This window comes from Bacillus rossius, chromosome 2 (genome assembly GCF_032445375.1).
Source record: "Bacillus rossius redtenbacheri isolate Brsri chromosome 2, Brsri_v3, whole genome shotgun sequence".
Taxonomy (NCBI): Eukaryota; Metazoa; Arthropoda; class Insecta; order Phasmatodea; family Bacillidae; genus Bacillus; species Bacillus rossius.
The window spans coordinates 82897253-82914756 of NC_086331.1; the positions used below are offsets into that span (position 1 = coordinate 82897253).

The 17504-nt window shown below is 31.4% G+C and overlaps 1 protein-coding gene across 10 annotated transcripts in view; it reads right to left on the reverse strand.

Moving 5' to 3' along the window:
• The window catches only part of LOC134529413 (TBC1 domain family member 4), a 353166-nt gene that overhangs the window by 33095 nt on the left and 302567 nt on the right, over window positions 1–17504 (reverse strand). For 9 of the 10 annotated variants that reach the window (XM_063363455.1, XM_063363457.1, XM_063363459.1 and 6 more), the window contains 4 exons: window positions 16884–17012; window positions 14835–15152; window positions 4753–4904; window positions 2273–2525 (listed from right to left, as the gene is read on the reverse strand). In XM_063363455.1, the coding sequence (XP_063219525.1) occupies window positions 2273–2525; window positions 4753–4904; window positions 14835–15152; window positions 16884–17012 (852 nt within the window). The remainder of the gene's footprint in view (window positions 1–2272; window positions 2526–4752; window positions 4905–14834; window positions 15153–16883; window positions 17013–17504) is intronic. The other variant, XM_063363464.1, reaches the window with a different exon arrangement.

Here is a 17504-nt window from a genome sequence, read left to right on the forward strand (position 1 = left end):
TCAAAAATCCTGCACAAAAGAAAAGTGATTAAAATATTATTTTACTTGCATTAATTTAACTGAAATATAATAAATTAAATAAATGTAATATATTAACAGCATTCACATAAAAAAATAAATACACTAACTTCTGAACTTAGCTATCAAGGTCGCATGTAACAAATAGTTGTGCTGGCTTTCTGAAACCGGAGTACCACCACAGTACGGTACAAACTCAGACCCCTAGGCTACTATAGCGATCCAACTAACTACGCTAGACTCTTTATAATCATACTGCCTTAAAGCTTAATGAATAAGCAAAAAACTTTACACAAATGATTTTAATGATGAGCCCATCGTTTTTATGTAAATCATAATTTTATTTCTGTAACTGATTTAAAAAAACATAATATAACTTCATCAATGTGTATTTCATCTTAAGTATTAAACTGGGAAATATTTCTAAAATTGTTGCGTAAAATAATGTTTTTAATTTTTTTGTAGCTTTACCGAGAGTCTGTGGTAAAAACTGCATAGAAGGGAAAAATTTTAATGGATGACTGTAAGATGCTGTCATCTAGGACTTAATTGCATGTTTTCGGTATAATGCAAAATATTCACGGCGGTAATCTTACGGCATCTTCTAAGCATTGTTGACTCTAACAATGTGTAAAAATACAGTTTTGAACAAATTTTTACAGGTTTGTGCCTCCTTTGGTATTTTTTTCCTGGACTATAGCCCAGGTTTTGTCCTGACATGTGGTTTCTCTCAATTCTCAGCTATAGCTCTCTTTGGTCAGAATATGTGCAAAGTTACAAATCTTGCAAACAGCACTATTAGCATGACACTAAGCTACTGACTATCACAGGTTACCTATCCTCCTTGCCTTTCTTCATCTTGTCCTTCTTCCTTGTGGCCAGCTGGTATGTGTGGAAGCATGCACAGGTGCACAGGGGGCAACCGAAGGAAGCTTTAACCGGGTTCCAAGAACTGACACTTGGAGCACCAGTACCGGACCTTACAAACGGCTGCAGCCGGGTATCTTGACTAATTGTAATAGAATTTCTACAGGATGTTTACAATTTTAATAATTGAAGTGAATTATAAAGTTTAATAAATGTTTATTAGATTCAGACTAAGAAAAATAAGTTTGAACCAATATTAATACGTGTAAACTAACTGAAAGCATTTTGAAGTAACTCAATGAATAATTTAAAAAAACGATTGAAGCCTTAATGTAAAAAAAATATGACCTCAGATGTGTTTTAAATATTGAGTACTTAAATATTCTAAGTTTTTGTCACGTACTAACAGTAATATTACTAATTTGACAGTCTGAAAAAAATTCATATTTGTGTCCAAATCATTAGTTTTTAATAAAATATTTTATTACTTTTGTCTTCTATTCAACACTTAAATTTCAACATTGAAAATAAAGGTCAAAAATTATTACTTTTCCTTGGAACTTGTTGTGCACTATTCCCTTTAAGTGGGATTCTCTCAAAAGAGTTTTACAGTATACCATCAGTGCATTTCTGGCTGTATGTGCTGCCATCTACATAAACCTATATAAACTGTAGTAGTCCCTGATCAGGCCCCTTCTGGTTGCTCTTTAAGTTTTGTAAGATGTCCTTTTCTTCTTCAGAGGGCTGAGGCAATGAAAACATTAGGAATTTTGTTAAATTTACATTCATTTTTGTGAGTTTTTACATGTACTATCTAATGTATTAAATTGCAACTGATGTGATTTTTTTAATTGTGATATTTTTGCTAAGATAAATATGAAGATCACTTACCTAAAACATGAAAAATTCACATGCAAATGGAGCTCGGCTTATGCTGATAACTGACTGAGATGACTGATAATATAGGCTTTACCAATCCCCAAGGTCTTTAGTTAGCTTGGCCTTTATTGTGAGCCATGCAAACTGCAAACTACAAACTTCAAACAGTATCGTACACTTTGTAAACTTGAAACTTTATAAAAAGCATTTTCCGGATGTGATTGACAATGCTGTGCTAAATACATAGTATAGAAATTGGTAAATAACTGAATATTCTTTTTGAAACCAATTTTGAAAAAACATTTTAAGCAGTAGCATGCTGAACTAACCACCACTCATTACCACCTCAAACCTATTATTAATATTTTTTTGAGCTGTATACCAAGTTTGAATGCCAAATAAAAACTGAAAAACGAAGCTACACTTTGTGAGATCCAAAAGAAAATACTGAGAAGAATAAATAAATAGCTGATACATAAAACTTAGATAAATTTCCCACTGTACGTACCAAACACACGGGTCACAAATCCCAATGGGAACTGAGAAGCAAAAATAGTGAGAATCCATGGTGCTGCATACAATGTAGGTGTTATTTCATTTGCGTCAAAGTGTGAATATAGATCAGGATGATAATCATGTAGGAGTCTTGATACCTGATACAACTGTATTTGTAGAGCTACCATGTCTGGCAAATACTGATTTCGTAAACCACGACGAAACATTAGATGACGCAGCATCAAGAATGCTGATTCCTCTGCCATCTGAAAAATAAATAAATAAATAATTAAATAAAAAATAGCATTGAAATTAATAAAGATGAATGAGTTACAAATATTTTCAGGAGAAACATCCAAGGAAAGACATCACTGAAAGATTAATTTTAAAGGATTTAGTGGGGGATAAAACAGCTACATCACATTTACATCTCAGATACAGAGTACCCATGCAAGGAAACAGCTACTGTGTTTGTGTATATAGGATGTTTCCAAACAACACAGACAATGCCTGGTAGGTTATTTATTACAAGAAAATAAGACAAAAACAAATTTCAATCTTTTTCCTACAAGTGAATAGTAGACATCTGTGAGCAGAAGTTTTTCAAGTCGAGTCGAGTTGAGCAAGTTGCATTTTTCATATATTCATTAAAATTGAGTATAGCAATAAAATTCAATACATCAGAACTCCCATGCTTGTTGTAAAAGTTTCAAATTACTGGCTTTCCAGAAAACTGCGAAGACTGAGATGATGTGGTATCTACTTCAAAACTGAAAATGTATTTCTTTCACAACGTAAAACCTGATTTCTGCAAACTTCGTTACAACCTTACGAATTCTGAATGCCAAAAAAATTTAATGATTAATTGCACCATATACTTAATGCACAAATTCTGGTAGAGATCAGTACGAAATATATATATATATATATATATATATATATATATATATATATATATATATATATATATATATATATATATATATTGATATGTTAGTCATTTTAGAGATATCTGACAAAATTTCCCAAACTTCTTTCAAGACTTTCAAATTCTATTAAAATGATTGTTAACGTTTAGGGAAATTATAAAATTTTCCAGGCAAGTTGCAATGTTTGGAAATTCAGTGCTGCCAACTGCTTTTCTAAAATATTTCTAATGTGGTAAAACGAGCATCGCTGAACATGCACGAAGATTCCATACTTACAGGAATTTGGTATGTTACTTAAAACATTATTCCAATAAGGGCCCAGTAATCCACTGTTTATTTATGTAAAACTAGCATATACAACTTATTTCATACATAATAATTAAAGTTTAAAGGGGAGGGATATAAAACTCAACTTAATTTGGGCGTTCACATCATCAAAGTTTTGGTTCATGGACGTATGGTTTACCGTGGCACGTGGCACAAAAAAAAAATAGATTGTTTAAAATGCCAACTGAAGCTGCTGTGACTACACACAGTAAAATAAACTAAATAAACTTCACACTATTCACTTTCAAATTTTATTGTTCAGTCTAACTTTTCCTGATGGCTTACTATTAAATGCAATGCTGTTGCAACGTAAACTGCAGGAAATGCTTTTAATTTAAAGCAGGAAAGTAATGCATTAATACTATAAGGGAAATTACAGTGCAAGTAAAAAACAATATGTTAATCTCTGACATTTGTAAATCCCGGGTACGTAAAATGAGGTTTTACTGTATTTATGTATATAAGTTAGATCCTGTTAACGTTATAAAGTATAGGATACTAGGGTAGTGAGGCTTTAATTCTGAAATAATGAAAGAGAGTTGTAATTATCTAAAGGTACAAAACATGAAAAAAAATCTTGCTCCAATTTCGAGTTTTTGAAAAGCAATGAGACCGAGTCGAGTATTATAAAAAAAAACGACTTAAAACATACATTTTGAGTACTCGCAGGTGTCTAGTGAATTTTATAGGGAATTGCACACCATTAAAATTTAAGTTTTATATACGTACATTTTTATTAAATATCTAACACTGTGTGCAGATAAACAAAACATATGTGAACAATGTTTCTTTTAATACAGATGTTACACTCGTGAAAACCAGCTCGACAATAACAATATCAATCATTTTCTTTAAAGAAATAAGGAAGGTAAAACTTTATTTTTCCTCCTACAATTTTATATACTAAAGGAAAAAAACTACCTCCCTCTATGTTTTCACAGGTGTCAAATCTCTGCTACAAGAAAAAGTATCTGCATATTTGTTTTTAAAATGTAAGTTATTTTCAATATTTACTACAACAAATTTTAAAGTTTTTTTTTTAATGGTGTAAATATTTTACTCTTAGTTTCTCGTAAGAAATCATCTGGAGTTGTCAGTGTTATTTGGAAAATCCTACATAGTAGTTGATTAAGTCTGTAGAATTAGCTAAAATAAAAAAAATGCTATAAAAAAATGATATGTGACAGAAAATGCAATAAAATAGTTTATTTATTATTAAGATATGAATATAACTTACATGAAGCAGCAAAATCCCTGCCACAAAGCTTAGGCCTTGACAGTATCCTACTTCAGGATCCAGCAGAGAATATGCTTTCAACAAGTTGAACAGAGACAGCTGACCAGGTCCCAAAGGTGATGCAAAGTAGACATGATTTGGGAATGTACGTCCTGTGCAAAAACAAAGGTGAAATTAAGAAAGTACTTATGGTCGGAAAATGCTTGCATCATTGATATTTTCAAAACAGATACAAAATTTTTAATTAAAATTAGTACTTTAACAGGCTGATATAGTAAACATTTGAAAATAATCAGTATCGTAAGAATATGGGGTTACCTTAAATAAATTATTAGCTCTAGAAATTTTTGTAATATGTATATGTATTTTCTGAATACTAGACTTCAATTTTTTGTAGTAAAATATGTATTGGCACTAATGTTTGCTCCTAGATTTAAGTTGTTTACCAGAAGTATTCCAGTTTCTCATTCATTCCAATTTACAATGACCAACCCTTGAGCCACTGATATTATAGCTTAAAAAAATGTGTTCTAGCAATGGCAATACAGAAGCATTCTATGTCTATCCAATGCTATGAAATAAATTTAAATAGTAAAAAAAAAAGCACTGTATCACGTATCATGGTGGTGTTATGAGTTACATTTATTTACAACTCCAACTGCACATTTGTTAGGTTGCCAATTTTCTTGTGCCTACCTAATGTTAACTACTTCTTCCCATATATGCAAATGTCAGTTTGGCTAATGATCAACATTTTGGTAAGTACTCACACCAGTTTGTTACCATGTTATGATTTTATATCTTATGTCACTCAATAGGACTTTGCAGAACATATGGTAGCACTACAGAATACTTGATAACACTGAACAAGAAAATATTTTCCATAAAAATAAAATGACAAAATAGTTTTTTTTTTAATTCCTATAAATATTTTTGTTTCTATAAAAGAGTATTGTGATATTTCATTTAGGTTACCAAAAGTTGCCTATTTTAACAGTTGAGTAATACCATGGATTACAGGTTCCGGGATATAAGCTGAATAATAAATAACGTGAAAGGTTAGTTATGTTAAGTCTTCTACATTAATAACACTTCCAATTCTATAATTTATTTATTTTTACACTGATTTTACATGTTATTATTTTAACTGACCTAACCAACCTTTTACTTAAGTTATTATTTGCCTCATTTCCCAGATGCCACTACTATGAGGTATAAACGTGTTAACAGATGATAGGAATTTAATATTTTTTATTTAAATAACTTAACTTAACCATGCTATTTTACAGAATTTTTAATATTGTTTATATAACACAACCAAATTTAACAACATTTTACGGTATTTAAAATGTAGCTAACTTAACCAACCATTTTTAACTGTTTAGATGGTTAACTAACAAAATATATTTATTATATCACAATGCCCTTTTACAGATTAATCAGAAAATTTCAGGAAATATAAAAGTCCATTTGCACAATCTTTTTATACGTGAAAAAGCCACTTATGTTCAGTATTATTGAATACTTCACAATTTTTCTCTCTCTGATCTTATAGTTTTTTTTGACTATTTGACAGTAATGTTTTGCTACTATACACAATGTGACAATATAAACAGTGTTATAGTACCCTATGTTTATGATGATTGTTGGAATGGCTTTTGGGTAAATTTTCTCTTATCGGATGTTGTTTATGTGTGTTGAGATAAGGTCACCAATTATGATCAAAAGTTTATTGATAAAAAAAAAGGAGTTAAGAACTTTTTTATGAATATATTAAGAATTTATTTGCAGCATACTTAAATGTTTATGAAATAATAAATACCAATGAACATAATTTCTATTTAAAAATCTAAGGAAGAATTTACATTAATTAGTTAATAATAATTTTCAATTTAGCATTGTTTACACTGTGTACTTGTGATTATTTCATGTTGGTTGTTTGAGGGGTAAGATAAGCTGTTGGGAGTGGCAACACCAATATGCCTTATATGCAACCCAACTGATCACAACAGGGAATAATTAGGTAACTAATAATTAATTTTTTTATAGTCACCTTTCAACTTAAGTAACTTCAATAATGAATTAACTGAACATGCAATATTTCGCTACAGTGTAAAGTATTTTCAAGCCTAGTTTTATGAGGTCATAAGTACTTGAAGAGTTTGGATAAGAGTTAAGTTTGTAACAATTCATGACGTCTGTTTCTTGCACAAACAAAACACTTGAAAACAAATGTCTTGACTACTGTTGAAAGTAGTGGAGCGTAAAACTCTGTTAATTATTATAATATTTCACAATGATCAATGTTATAATTAAAAAAAAGTTTTAACTTAAGATTGGCAATTTATTTTTAACGAGACAATACAATCGCGAGCCGAGCCGTCGAGATGGCACGACCACTCGGCTCGACCCTCGCACAACGATTAAAGAAACACAGCACATTACCAAACCTTACAGAAAACTTCAGTTAGCTAGGGACTTCCCCAAAATACTGCCTTACTATTGGCTACAACATTTATTCTTACAATTATGATGAAGTAACCCTCCTTCTTTGAGGGCTTCCTCTCACTGTCACCAGTCTCTGTCCCTCTCTCACACCTTTTGTCTCTTTATAATTTAACACAGAATTCTGGGATTCCACGGTCTGGGTTGTCTGTCTCTCTCACACAGAATGCAATAAACTATTGCCTTTCATCACCGCACGTCCGTGTTTCTATCTTTCCACACAATTCCTCACTGTTTTAAAATCACTATAAAACACAGACACAAATAACACTTATACAAATAATAACCAAGCCAGCAAAAATGAAAGCCGATAAAATTAAAGTAAAGAGGCTTTTCAAAAATAAAATACTTAAACATAAAAATTAATTACAAGAATATTAACAATTGTAAAATAAATTATAAATATAAAACTAGGTCACTATGACCTCGAACTTACTTAACCAGCTAATCCCTTCTGAATGACAAAATATAATATTTATTCTTTTAAAAAATACTTTTAAAAGCTTGTGAGGACAGGTTCATGCAACATAACAAGTTTTATGTTATTTAAGGATAAAATAAGGTTGTTTACATATGGGTAGCATGAATGTTATGTATTATTTTAATGATAATAATAATGAATAGTAATACAATGTAATACAGCTGAGTGAGTATTATTTGTCCAAATGAGTTAAAATTAATTTGAGGTAAGAGAGAACCCACAAATGTAATTTTTCAAGGAGACGGTTCATAAAGAAATGATAGTTATTATAAAAGAATATTTAAATATTTTAAGATATACAGTTTAAGTTATTTATTAATGAACTTATTTAAGAATTTGTCTAAAGGCATTCCATTTATTTAATAACTGTTAGCAAAATGAAAAAAAAAAAAAACAGTCAAGTCAAGGAGAAGTTAGAATAAAATGTTCATTCAATATTTTAACTTATGTTTTGAAGGAATGATCATCTATTCTACGATGCATACAATCTGAGTGCAGCTATATTGTGGTAATACATTGATACAGTGTTCGGAGTATTGTGAAGGAAAATTGGTTAAATAAGATCTTTCAAATGTCTGACACATAAATGAAAGGTGACATAATGAGGGATAACTGTGATAATGTACAATAAAGATGCTTAACCCATTTGCATCTACTCACTTTAATGTTAGACATACCATGGAATCCATAAACTTTTTTTATATATTACTATTATTAAAGTTATTTTCTATTTTCATTATATTTTTATTCTTTAAATAAAATTTTAAAAATAGTTTAAGTTTCACGATAATATACCTTTGTTATAACAATACTAGCTACTCTAAGGGGTTATTTTCATTCTAAAGGGATTTTTTCAAGTTTTTTGGGCAGATTAGCCATTTTGCGTACCAGTACGCCTATGGTGTTATCGGCCAGAAAAAAAGCTGAGTACTAGTACGCTTGTAGATGCAAATGGGTTAAAGTGAAAATTTCTGCAAGGTATTAGTCAATGTATTTCATGTTTTTGTGGAGTACACTTTTTCGCAGTGTTATTCTTGTACTTGCCAGTGCCAGTATGCACATACACACACACACACACACACACATATGTGTTATTCAAATATATTGTCAATATAAGTTATGCAATTTTTTTATTATTATTATTGCCGAAAAAGACCAGTTGTAAATCTGCATTGCTTGGTTGGCCAGAGCGGCCAAGTAGTGTACCGCATTTTATGCGTTTCTAGGATATGTATGCCCAGAGTTGTAAGATTTTATGTTGCATTGATGTGTATGTGTTTGTCATAGGCTAAGGAATACAATTGTTGTTCAGCATCGATCAGATTTTAGGGACTTATTTATATATGTATTTTTGGTAAAGGCAAGGATTAAAGTCTAATATTATAGCAGTGTAGCAAAATATTTACTTGACAAAATATGAAATCAGGCAAACAATGTACTGATTTGGCTTACTATTATACAACTGAGAATGTTACTAAATCAACAGACATTAAAGAAAGTAAATGTTAAAAATTATCTGTGTGTAGTGAAACAAGTACACTGTTAACTTACTTATATTTTATAAAAGTTTAATATTATGACATTCATTATGTTTGTGAGAATAATTTTATCATGAAAATTTAAATTTTTCTCAATTCGTTGGTGGTTTGAAATTTTTACAGAAATTATATGATGATGGGTGTATTATTTCTAAGATTTGTGAATTTAGATTTTAAATTTATTTGCCGTATGAAATAACAGAGATTTTTTTGGTGGGAATAATGCAAATTTTGGAGAATGTTCTTTTTCAAGATTTTTTCTGAGATACACTTCTGTTTTGAACTTTTTGATTAAATGTAATGATAATTGAAGTAAAAATTCAGAGCAGGGATGTTGTAGCATTGCAGACCCCACTCTTCATAATTTTGATAAGTATTTTGGGGGAGGTTTATTATTATATTTTTTGTTTTAGTAATTCAGGTGAATCAGCCGACTACATAGGTTCAAGGTCATGCAACCTAGTTTTATGTTTGTATTTTATTGCCGTTAATATTTTTGTAATAATTTCTTATATTTAATTATTTTTATATAGAAAAGTATTTTAACTATGTTTTTACCGATTTTCACAAGGTTGACTGTTACTATTTATGTAAATGTATTTTTTCATGTTTAATCTACTTTAAATGTTATAGTTAAACCTACACTTAGTGTTTGGTATCATTAACAAGCTTTCATAATGTTTCTAGAACAATGGATATTGTGGTGATGAAAGAAAGGACAAAAAGAAAACGCGCAACATGGGGATGCCAAGTTGACAGACAGATTTCCAGTTGCTAAGATGTTCTAGTGTTTTCTGCACATGTTCTTATGTTGGGAAAGTTGCACTTTGGTATTTCCCACAGTGTTTATCACTTCACTGGAGAGAGACAGAAAAGGAGAAAAAATTTAACTATGTGGAACATGCAAGGACTACTGGAAGTTTTTCTGTAATGAAATGTGTTGTGATTGGTTGGTGAGGTCATGCGATAGCCTCTTCCCTGCTTGACTGTAGGCAGTTGCATCATCTAGCCAGTCATTGTTCAGTGGTAGCCAGAAACCGTTGCGTGGGTGGTTCACCCAATCTTTTATAGACAATTTAACATCCATATTCCAAGATCAGCCATCAAGAAACCTTCTTTAGGTGATAACATACAGAAATTTCTCGAACACTAGCATCGGAGTTAAGGGCTAATGGCACAGCATTGGTGTGCTTCGACTGTCATCTAAAGATATGTCTTCTTTTTGGCAGTACACTGAGTTATATAATGACCGCTTACTAGCTACAAATAATATATTTCTGGCACCGAGTGATGAGCTCATTGTCTGTGCTAAGGTGTTGACATAGGGGTGAATACAGGCAAGTTGAAATCAAGGGTTTCAGACAGCAGTGTGTCTGCAATGGCGCCACCATGTGGAAGGGCACATGAACCCAGCTATGTTTCTCTCTAAGGGCTGCGATGTGGACCATGTGACGCTAGGCTCAAAATCTCCCCATAAATATATCTGATCAATGACTATTGCAGGTATGCTCTCCAGGTGTCCCACATGCCTCAGTCTCGTAATTAAATACGTGGTCACACGAAAGAATAACAACAGATTGTGGTATGAGGGTTTTTACTGAACACGCCTCTTAACAATAAAACCCATTTAACAAACACTGAAGCGGTTAAAAAGCCAACATCACGTAATCATTACATCACATAATTAGGCAGCCTCAGGTCCTGGTATAAATTTAGAGTTCGCCTAAAACAATGACCAAAATCAATAAAGGAATTAAAATAATTAGGTTACATGGTCCACCTCTCGGAGCAGGCTTCAAAGGAGCAAAAAAAAAAAGTTTAGATACGTTAATATTGACTGTGGATGTTAAAGGATCAGTTTACCATATGATAAAGGCGGTGAGGTGCAACGTTTGCTTCCGGATCCGAGAGGCGATGCCGATGGACTGACAAAGAGGCCACAAGGAGAAAGTGCCCCCCCCCCCCCCCCCCCCCCCCCTCACCAAACTGACCATTAGGTCATATTTGTAACAGTGCTGAGGTTTAAAAAAATTTAAAATTTAACCTTTTAAATCATACATATACATAATTAAAAAAAAACACATTAAAACAATTTTAGCATTTACTTAAATTAAAAAGATGGGAGAATTTTTAAAGTTTGATAAATATCCCATGGTGCATGGTCCAAATCTGGTTTTATATTTACCCTGAAAGCAAACACACTTGGACGTAGACAAAAACTGAAACGTACAATAAAATAAAGAATAGTAAAATACTAAAGGGGATGTGGCACCAACTCCACCTACACCTCTAGCAGTGGTGGACTATCACACGCACAAGCACACACATACACATGAACTTTGGCGGGCCATAGAGGGTGTTGGTGGGAGAAGAGGGGGTATGAAGCAGGGCAAGGCACATCAGGTCTAATGGAGGGCATAGCCTGGGTCGAAATCAGTGTGAAGAAGCATCTTGAACTATGTTAAGTAAAATTTTTGAAAGTGATTTTTTTTATGACTGAAAATTTTAAATAAAAAAAAGTTTCAAGAAATTATTTTGTTTTAACCAGCAACTTAACCTAAACATAAACTAATTTAAAACTTTAACCTTAACAGACACTTTACAATTTCAAATGTAATTTTCCTATAAAGAATACAAATGCACTTCAACAGTTATTTCAAGTGTTTTTTTGTGTCTGTTACTTCCTGATTGCCTCGTCAGGCCAATCTGAAATGTAAAAGATTATAATAATTTTAGAAACATGTGTAAGATATGTAATCAGTTTTTTTCTCCCAGTAGTTAACAGACCAGAGAAAGTTTATTATTACCAGACTATAACAATGCAATTTATTTATTTTATTTGGGTGATATTAGTCTGTTCGACAGTTAAGTCATAAGAGACCATAATGCACATAATAAGAAAACGTCTCTGCTTTTGCCAAGAGCTGGCCTGCCATTTCAACAGATTTTAAAAAATTAAAATGGACTGGTGGAAAAACAGCAACATTAATGGATATTTACAATGGTTGGGGGCTATTTTCCAATTTGAATTACAGCAGAGTCTAAAAAATTTGCATGAAATTTTTACTTTTACATATTTTTCCCTGGAAGTGACATCACAAGGACTGTCTCAATTGGAACTGAAGTATGCAGCCATGCAAGTAAATGAATTTATGTGCATATTTCTAGCATACCACCTGGGAAAGAAACATCACCATTTTTAAAATTGTTTTGTAGTTTATAATTTATTTATATGTTCAGTAAATAATAGACTCGTAAAATAATTTTTACTATATATTTTACGAAGAACAAATTGTAAAAATTTATATTTTAATAGGTTTATAACAAAGTTTCAACAAATACAAGAAAAATAACAACCATAACTTAAGAAGAAAAGATAGAACTTAATCTGTGTTTGAATCCAATTACACATCTATGTACTTGCAACCTGCATACTTCACTTGCCTGTATATGTGCACGTATTTTACTTAACTTTCTTATTAGTCTGTTAAAATATCAATTTTTTGACTAAATATGTTTATCCTGGTACAATATGAATCAAAAATTATTTTACCGGTATTTTTATTACTTTAGTATTCAATATTATTTATATTTTTCAAAGAAGTGGTTAGTGTTGTACAATTTTGAAATCTTGCTTAAATGAGCCATTTCTTAAAATTACTTGCCAAGCTAGCACAGCACTTTTTTTTAAATAGTATAAGTTACTTCATTTTAACATTTTGCCACATAAGTCATGCAAATAAATATTTTTTCCAAAACAATGGCAAGTTTGATTTTATTTTGACTTGTTAACAACTGTAAAGCTGTTCAGGATTCCGTAGTAAAAATTACAAAAGTATAATAAAGAAAATTTGTGGTCACAGTACCTAATACTTTGGTGCAAGGTAAGTATTTGAAAACTTTTGAAGGGGGAAAAAACATGTAACTCAAAACTACAAAACTTAAATTTTTTTGGTTTTTTGATTCAGAAATCATCAACTTTATTTGTCTTGATATTAAGTTCTGGAAAATTCTGTGTACTTCTGGCGAATTTGGACACAGTTTTAATTAGAATGCCATAAATTCATGTGCTTGTAATTGAAAATAAAAATGTTCTATTATTATTATTAAAAAATTTTTTATTGGGACACAATTTATTTATTATAATAATAAATACAAAGGCTGTGTTTATAGACCTTGCAAGAAACAGAAGATCGCAAGACTACAACACATAAAAATTGTAAGAAAACTACAATAATTTATAAAACATACATTTCGTAAGACATTACCAAATTTATAACTTGAAATGATAAAAAGGTAAAATTTCTTTTCATGCCTTTTTCATAAATAATGGTTTCTTAATGGATATATGTGAAATTCTTGATTTAATATAAAAACTAATTAGCTTTTACTGTGTGATAATTTAATAAGTAAAAATTTAATACATGTGATAAAAAAACATAATATGTATCTTCATGAGTTTTTGGAACTCTTCACTTGACATATAAAAGGCGGTAACACAAGCCAAAGTGCAAAAAGTTGAAATCTGAAAAAATATTTCACCTTCGCATGTTGCTTTTCTTGTGCAGTTCATAAACCTGGCCTAACAACCGGTTTCTCTGGCTAATACAATTTTAGCTACATTTTTACACTAAGCAAGGATTGAAACGATGCAACGATGCCGTAACATGCAACCAACATAAGAAAATCACAGCAGTTCATAATTGACGCAAGTCGCAAGACGTCACCAACCCTAAAACTTGAAATCATAAAACAGTAGAAAACAAATGGAGCACAGGCTCCTTTTGAAAACTCATATCATTCATAAAAAAACAAAAAAAATGTGTATAATTTAATTTAAAAGTGTTATTTTCTTATTCCGTGGGAAAGTTTAGAAAAAGAAAAAAAACATGATTTATATAGGTATAATAAAAATAACAATTTGGCCTTCTACGCTCATAACGTTAGAGTTGATTTTATTATTATTTTTTTTTAAATTTTGAAACAGTTCTCTTCAAATAGGGACGTCTGAAACGCAACCCAAAACACATGAAGTTGAAAGTTCATGCAGGCTTGCATTTCTGTTTTTGCATCTTGCGTAGTTTATAAAAAGGTATTTGAAAATATTGTTACTTAACTTTCTACAATTTTGTTTATTGCATTGTTTATTGCATAGTTAATAAAACTTGTTTAGAGGTCAATATTTATATCCATACAAAATTATTTAGTACACCACAACTGCAAAATGACTACCTATGTGTGGTCGCAAGTACATAACTACATACTTGAATCATTCAAACTGGTAAAGTTTTTCTAAATATTTAAACTCAAATCTACTGGTAACTACATGGGAAATTCAGATGGCGAACAACTACTATTATGTGTGACACCATGACACATCAGAGCTTTTAATTCAAGAAAGCAACTACATTTACCCCAAGGCATTGTTTCACGCAAACATTGGAAATACTAAGAATATTAAAAATGTTATTACAGGTTTTACTTTGATGCTAGGTTTTCTTGCACATTAACAACATTCTCTGTACAATTAAAAACTTAATTTTATAGATAAAACTCACCAAGGTCAATGATGATGCTATGCTGATAGGATGTAAGCTGGTGCAAAAGTTTTTCATAAGGCACATGGTAGTTCGGGAAGTTAGTAGTGTCAATAGGTGGTTGCTTCAGACAATACTGCTCAGCTAAGAACTGCCATATTTCACCTCGCTTGCTGCGAGGCACACCTTGGCGAATAGCTTGTAATAACATCTGTCGGTCACATTTGCGACTTTCTTTGCTTGTTAGAAGATCCCACACTTCCATGCCTTCACGTAAACAAGATCCAATTTCATCATATTCAAGCTTTATACGCTTAACAGTAGCTTCTTCTTGACGGACTGCAAGACAATAGGAATTAGTTCACTACTTTTGTCCAGGAAACACTCAACTTTCAAAAAAACTACTAAAGTTATATAAATAATGTTCTAGAAATTGAAAAATAAAAAATTCCATTTTAAATACCTAACTAAAGAATGGCTGTAATTATTGTTTTCTAATCAGGCCTTTAATAAGCAAACAAAGCTAATTAAGTTGCTGGTACAATAATTAAAATATCTTTACGTATACAGTTTGAAAAAGATTCTAGTTGTTCTAGAATACTGATTAAAATGTCCACTTAAATAAAATCTTGTGCAGATGAGAAAAGAGCAACTACCAATGTTCATGGAAAACCTGTGTGTCTGTACTAATGCTGAGCGAACAGTAATTACTACCAAACCCCATACCTGCAAAAACAGTAAACACCACCTTAATTAATATGATAGTTAAACTGTTCCTAAGGAATGACCGTAGTATTGTATAACAGAAAAATTTCTAAAGTACTGACATTAGAAAAGCAGCTGCCTTAGGTACACACCCCAATCAAACTTTTTGCAAGTAAAAAGCACACAAACAATGGTGTGTTCAAAAACCTGGAAGCTGGGCAGCATGAAGAACTTTCAGCACCAGTAATTCAGAATATGAGTTTGGTGAAATTAAATGATTGGAATAAGTGACATGATATTTGGGTACAAATGATTGCAATTTGGGTACAAATGATTGCAATCACTGAAGCTAGCCCATGTTATGTAACAACATAATAATATATACCATAGATTTATAAAAATGGCTGAATGTTACAGGCTCCATGTGTGCAACATGTTCAGAATGTTGCAGTATTTATTACCAAACACTTCCGGAAACACTGACATTGTTTAATAATGTAACAAGGGGGGCCATGATAGTTGAGTGATTAGAACACTCGCCTTCCCCAAAGTGATCCGGGTTCAATTCTTGGCTGGATAAAACCTGGTTTTTTCGCAAGTGGGAAATATGGTGGAAATTGCAAGAGGTGGTGGGTTTTTGTGGGGTGTTTCACCCACCCACTCATGCCATCAATGCTCCATTCTCCTTGTCTTTACTAAACTTTGAATCATTCTAAATGTATCGGCAACTGCAATCACTTGCGAAACTTGTGTTGACATGGTAGTGTGTAGCCTAGTGTCAAAACTTTTAGTTTTCTGCACATCTACCCAACAAACCCAGAGTAGCGAATCAAATTTTTTTTTTTCATGATAGGTCAATAATAATTATTTGTTTGATACTAGTGTATTTTCAAGCATGAAAACAGAATACCGACCCATAAAGTTCTTTTTACAATATTACAATCAGATGAGCATTTTGCATTTTTCTAAGACACACTTTTATGAGGCTGTACATCTCTTAGGAATTCAAGTAAGCCACATATTACCTACATCGACATTGATTAATATATTTTTCAATAAATGATAATCTCCTTAAGTTTATTGGTCTAACAATAATTCTTTATAGTGGTTATGCATAAGAATATTGCATAATGAAAGCAGTACATACTAACACTATATTTGATTGTACAAGTACAGCAATCAACACAAAATATCAGGTACAAAATTATAGCAACAAATAAAAAAATTACTTAAAGTTATATTTTCATTCTGTTAGATTGAAACGAACTAAAATTTTTGAATTTTGTGAAGTGACATAACAAGGAAACATATGAAAAGTACAAAGAAAATAGTAGTCTACAGGTTAAACGACAAAATGCAGGTTACCTCTAAGTCGTGTATTTTCTTTCTCCATGCGTATTAGAAGCAACTGCTGATTGATAGCTTTTCTCCACAAAGCACGCAGCTCACTTGCCTCCCTCTTGGTTCTAGGAAAGTTATGTCTAGCAACATCATCTAAAAACAACAAATTTTCTTTCATTCACAATTTCCCACAATGCATATTTTACTAACAATTACAACAATTCTTAATCAAGCTACATTAAAATTTGTTCCTTAGATTACAAAACATTTCTTTTTTTTTGGTATGAATTTATTTTTTCCATATTATTGATAAAAATTTGTGCATAATTTTTTTCTTTATGGTTGTTTATTTGTATTTTCATATAGTATGAAATATAAAGTAAAGTTGTTATTTCAGAGAATGCAACAACTGATAATTGAAGACTTTGTAATACCCTCTTGAGGGTACCACCAAATATTAGCTAACAAGTGACTCCAAAACAGGGCAAACCACATGTCGTGAAAATCTCGGGACGGGCAACTGGGAGTTGGTCACAGAGGGCATTGCTCATGATGTTCAGTAATAAATAAGAAAATGGCTTGATTCTGGATATTAACATTTAAGTGGAAGAATTTATTATTAATATATTTTTGCATGGTAAATAG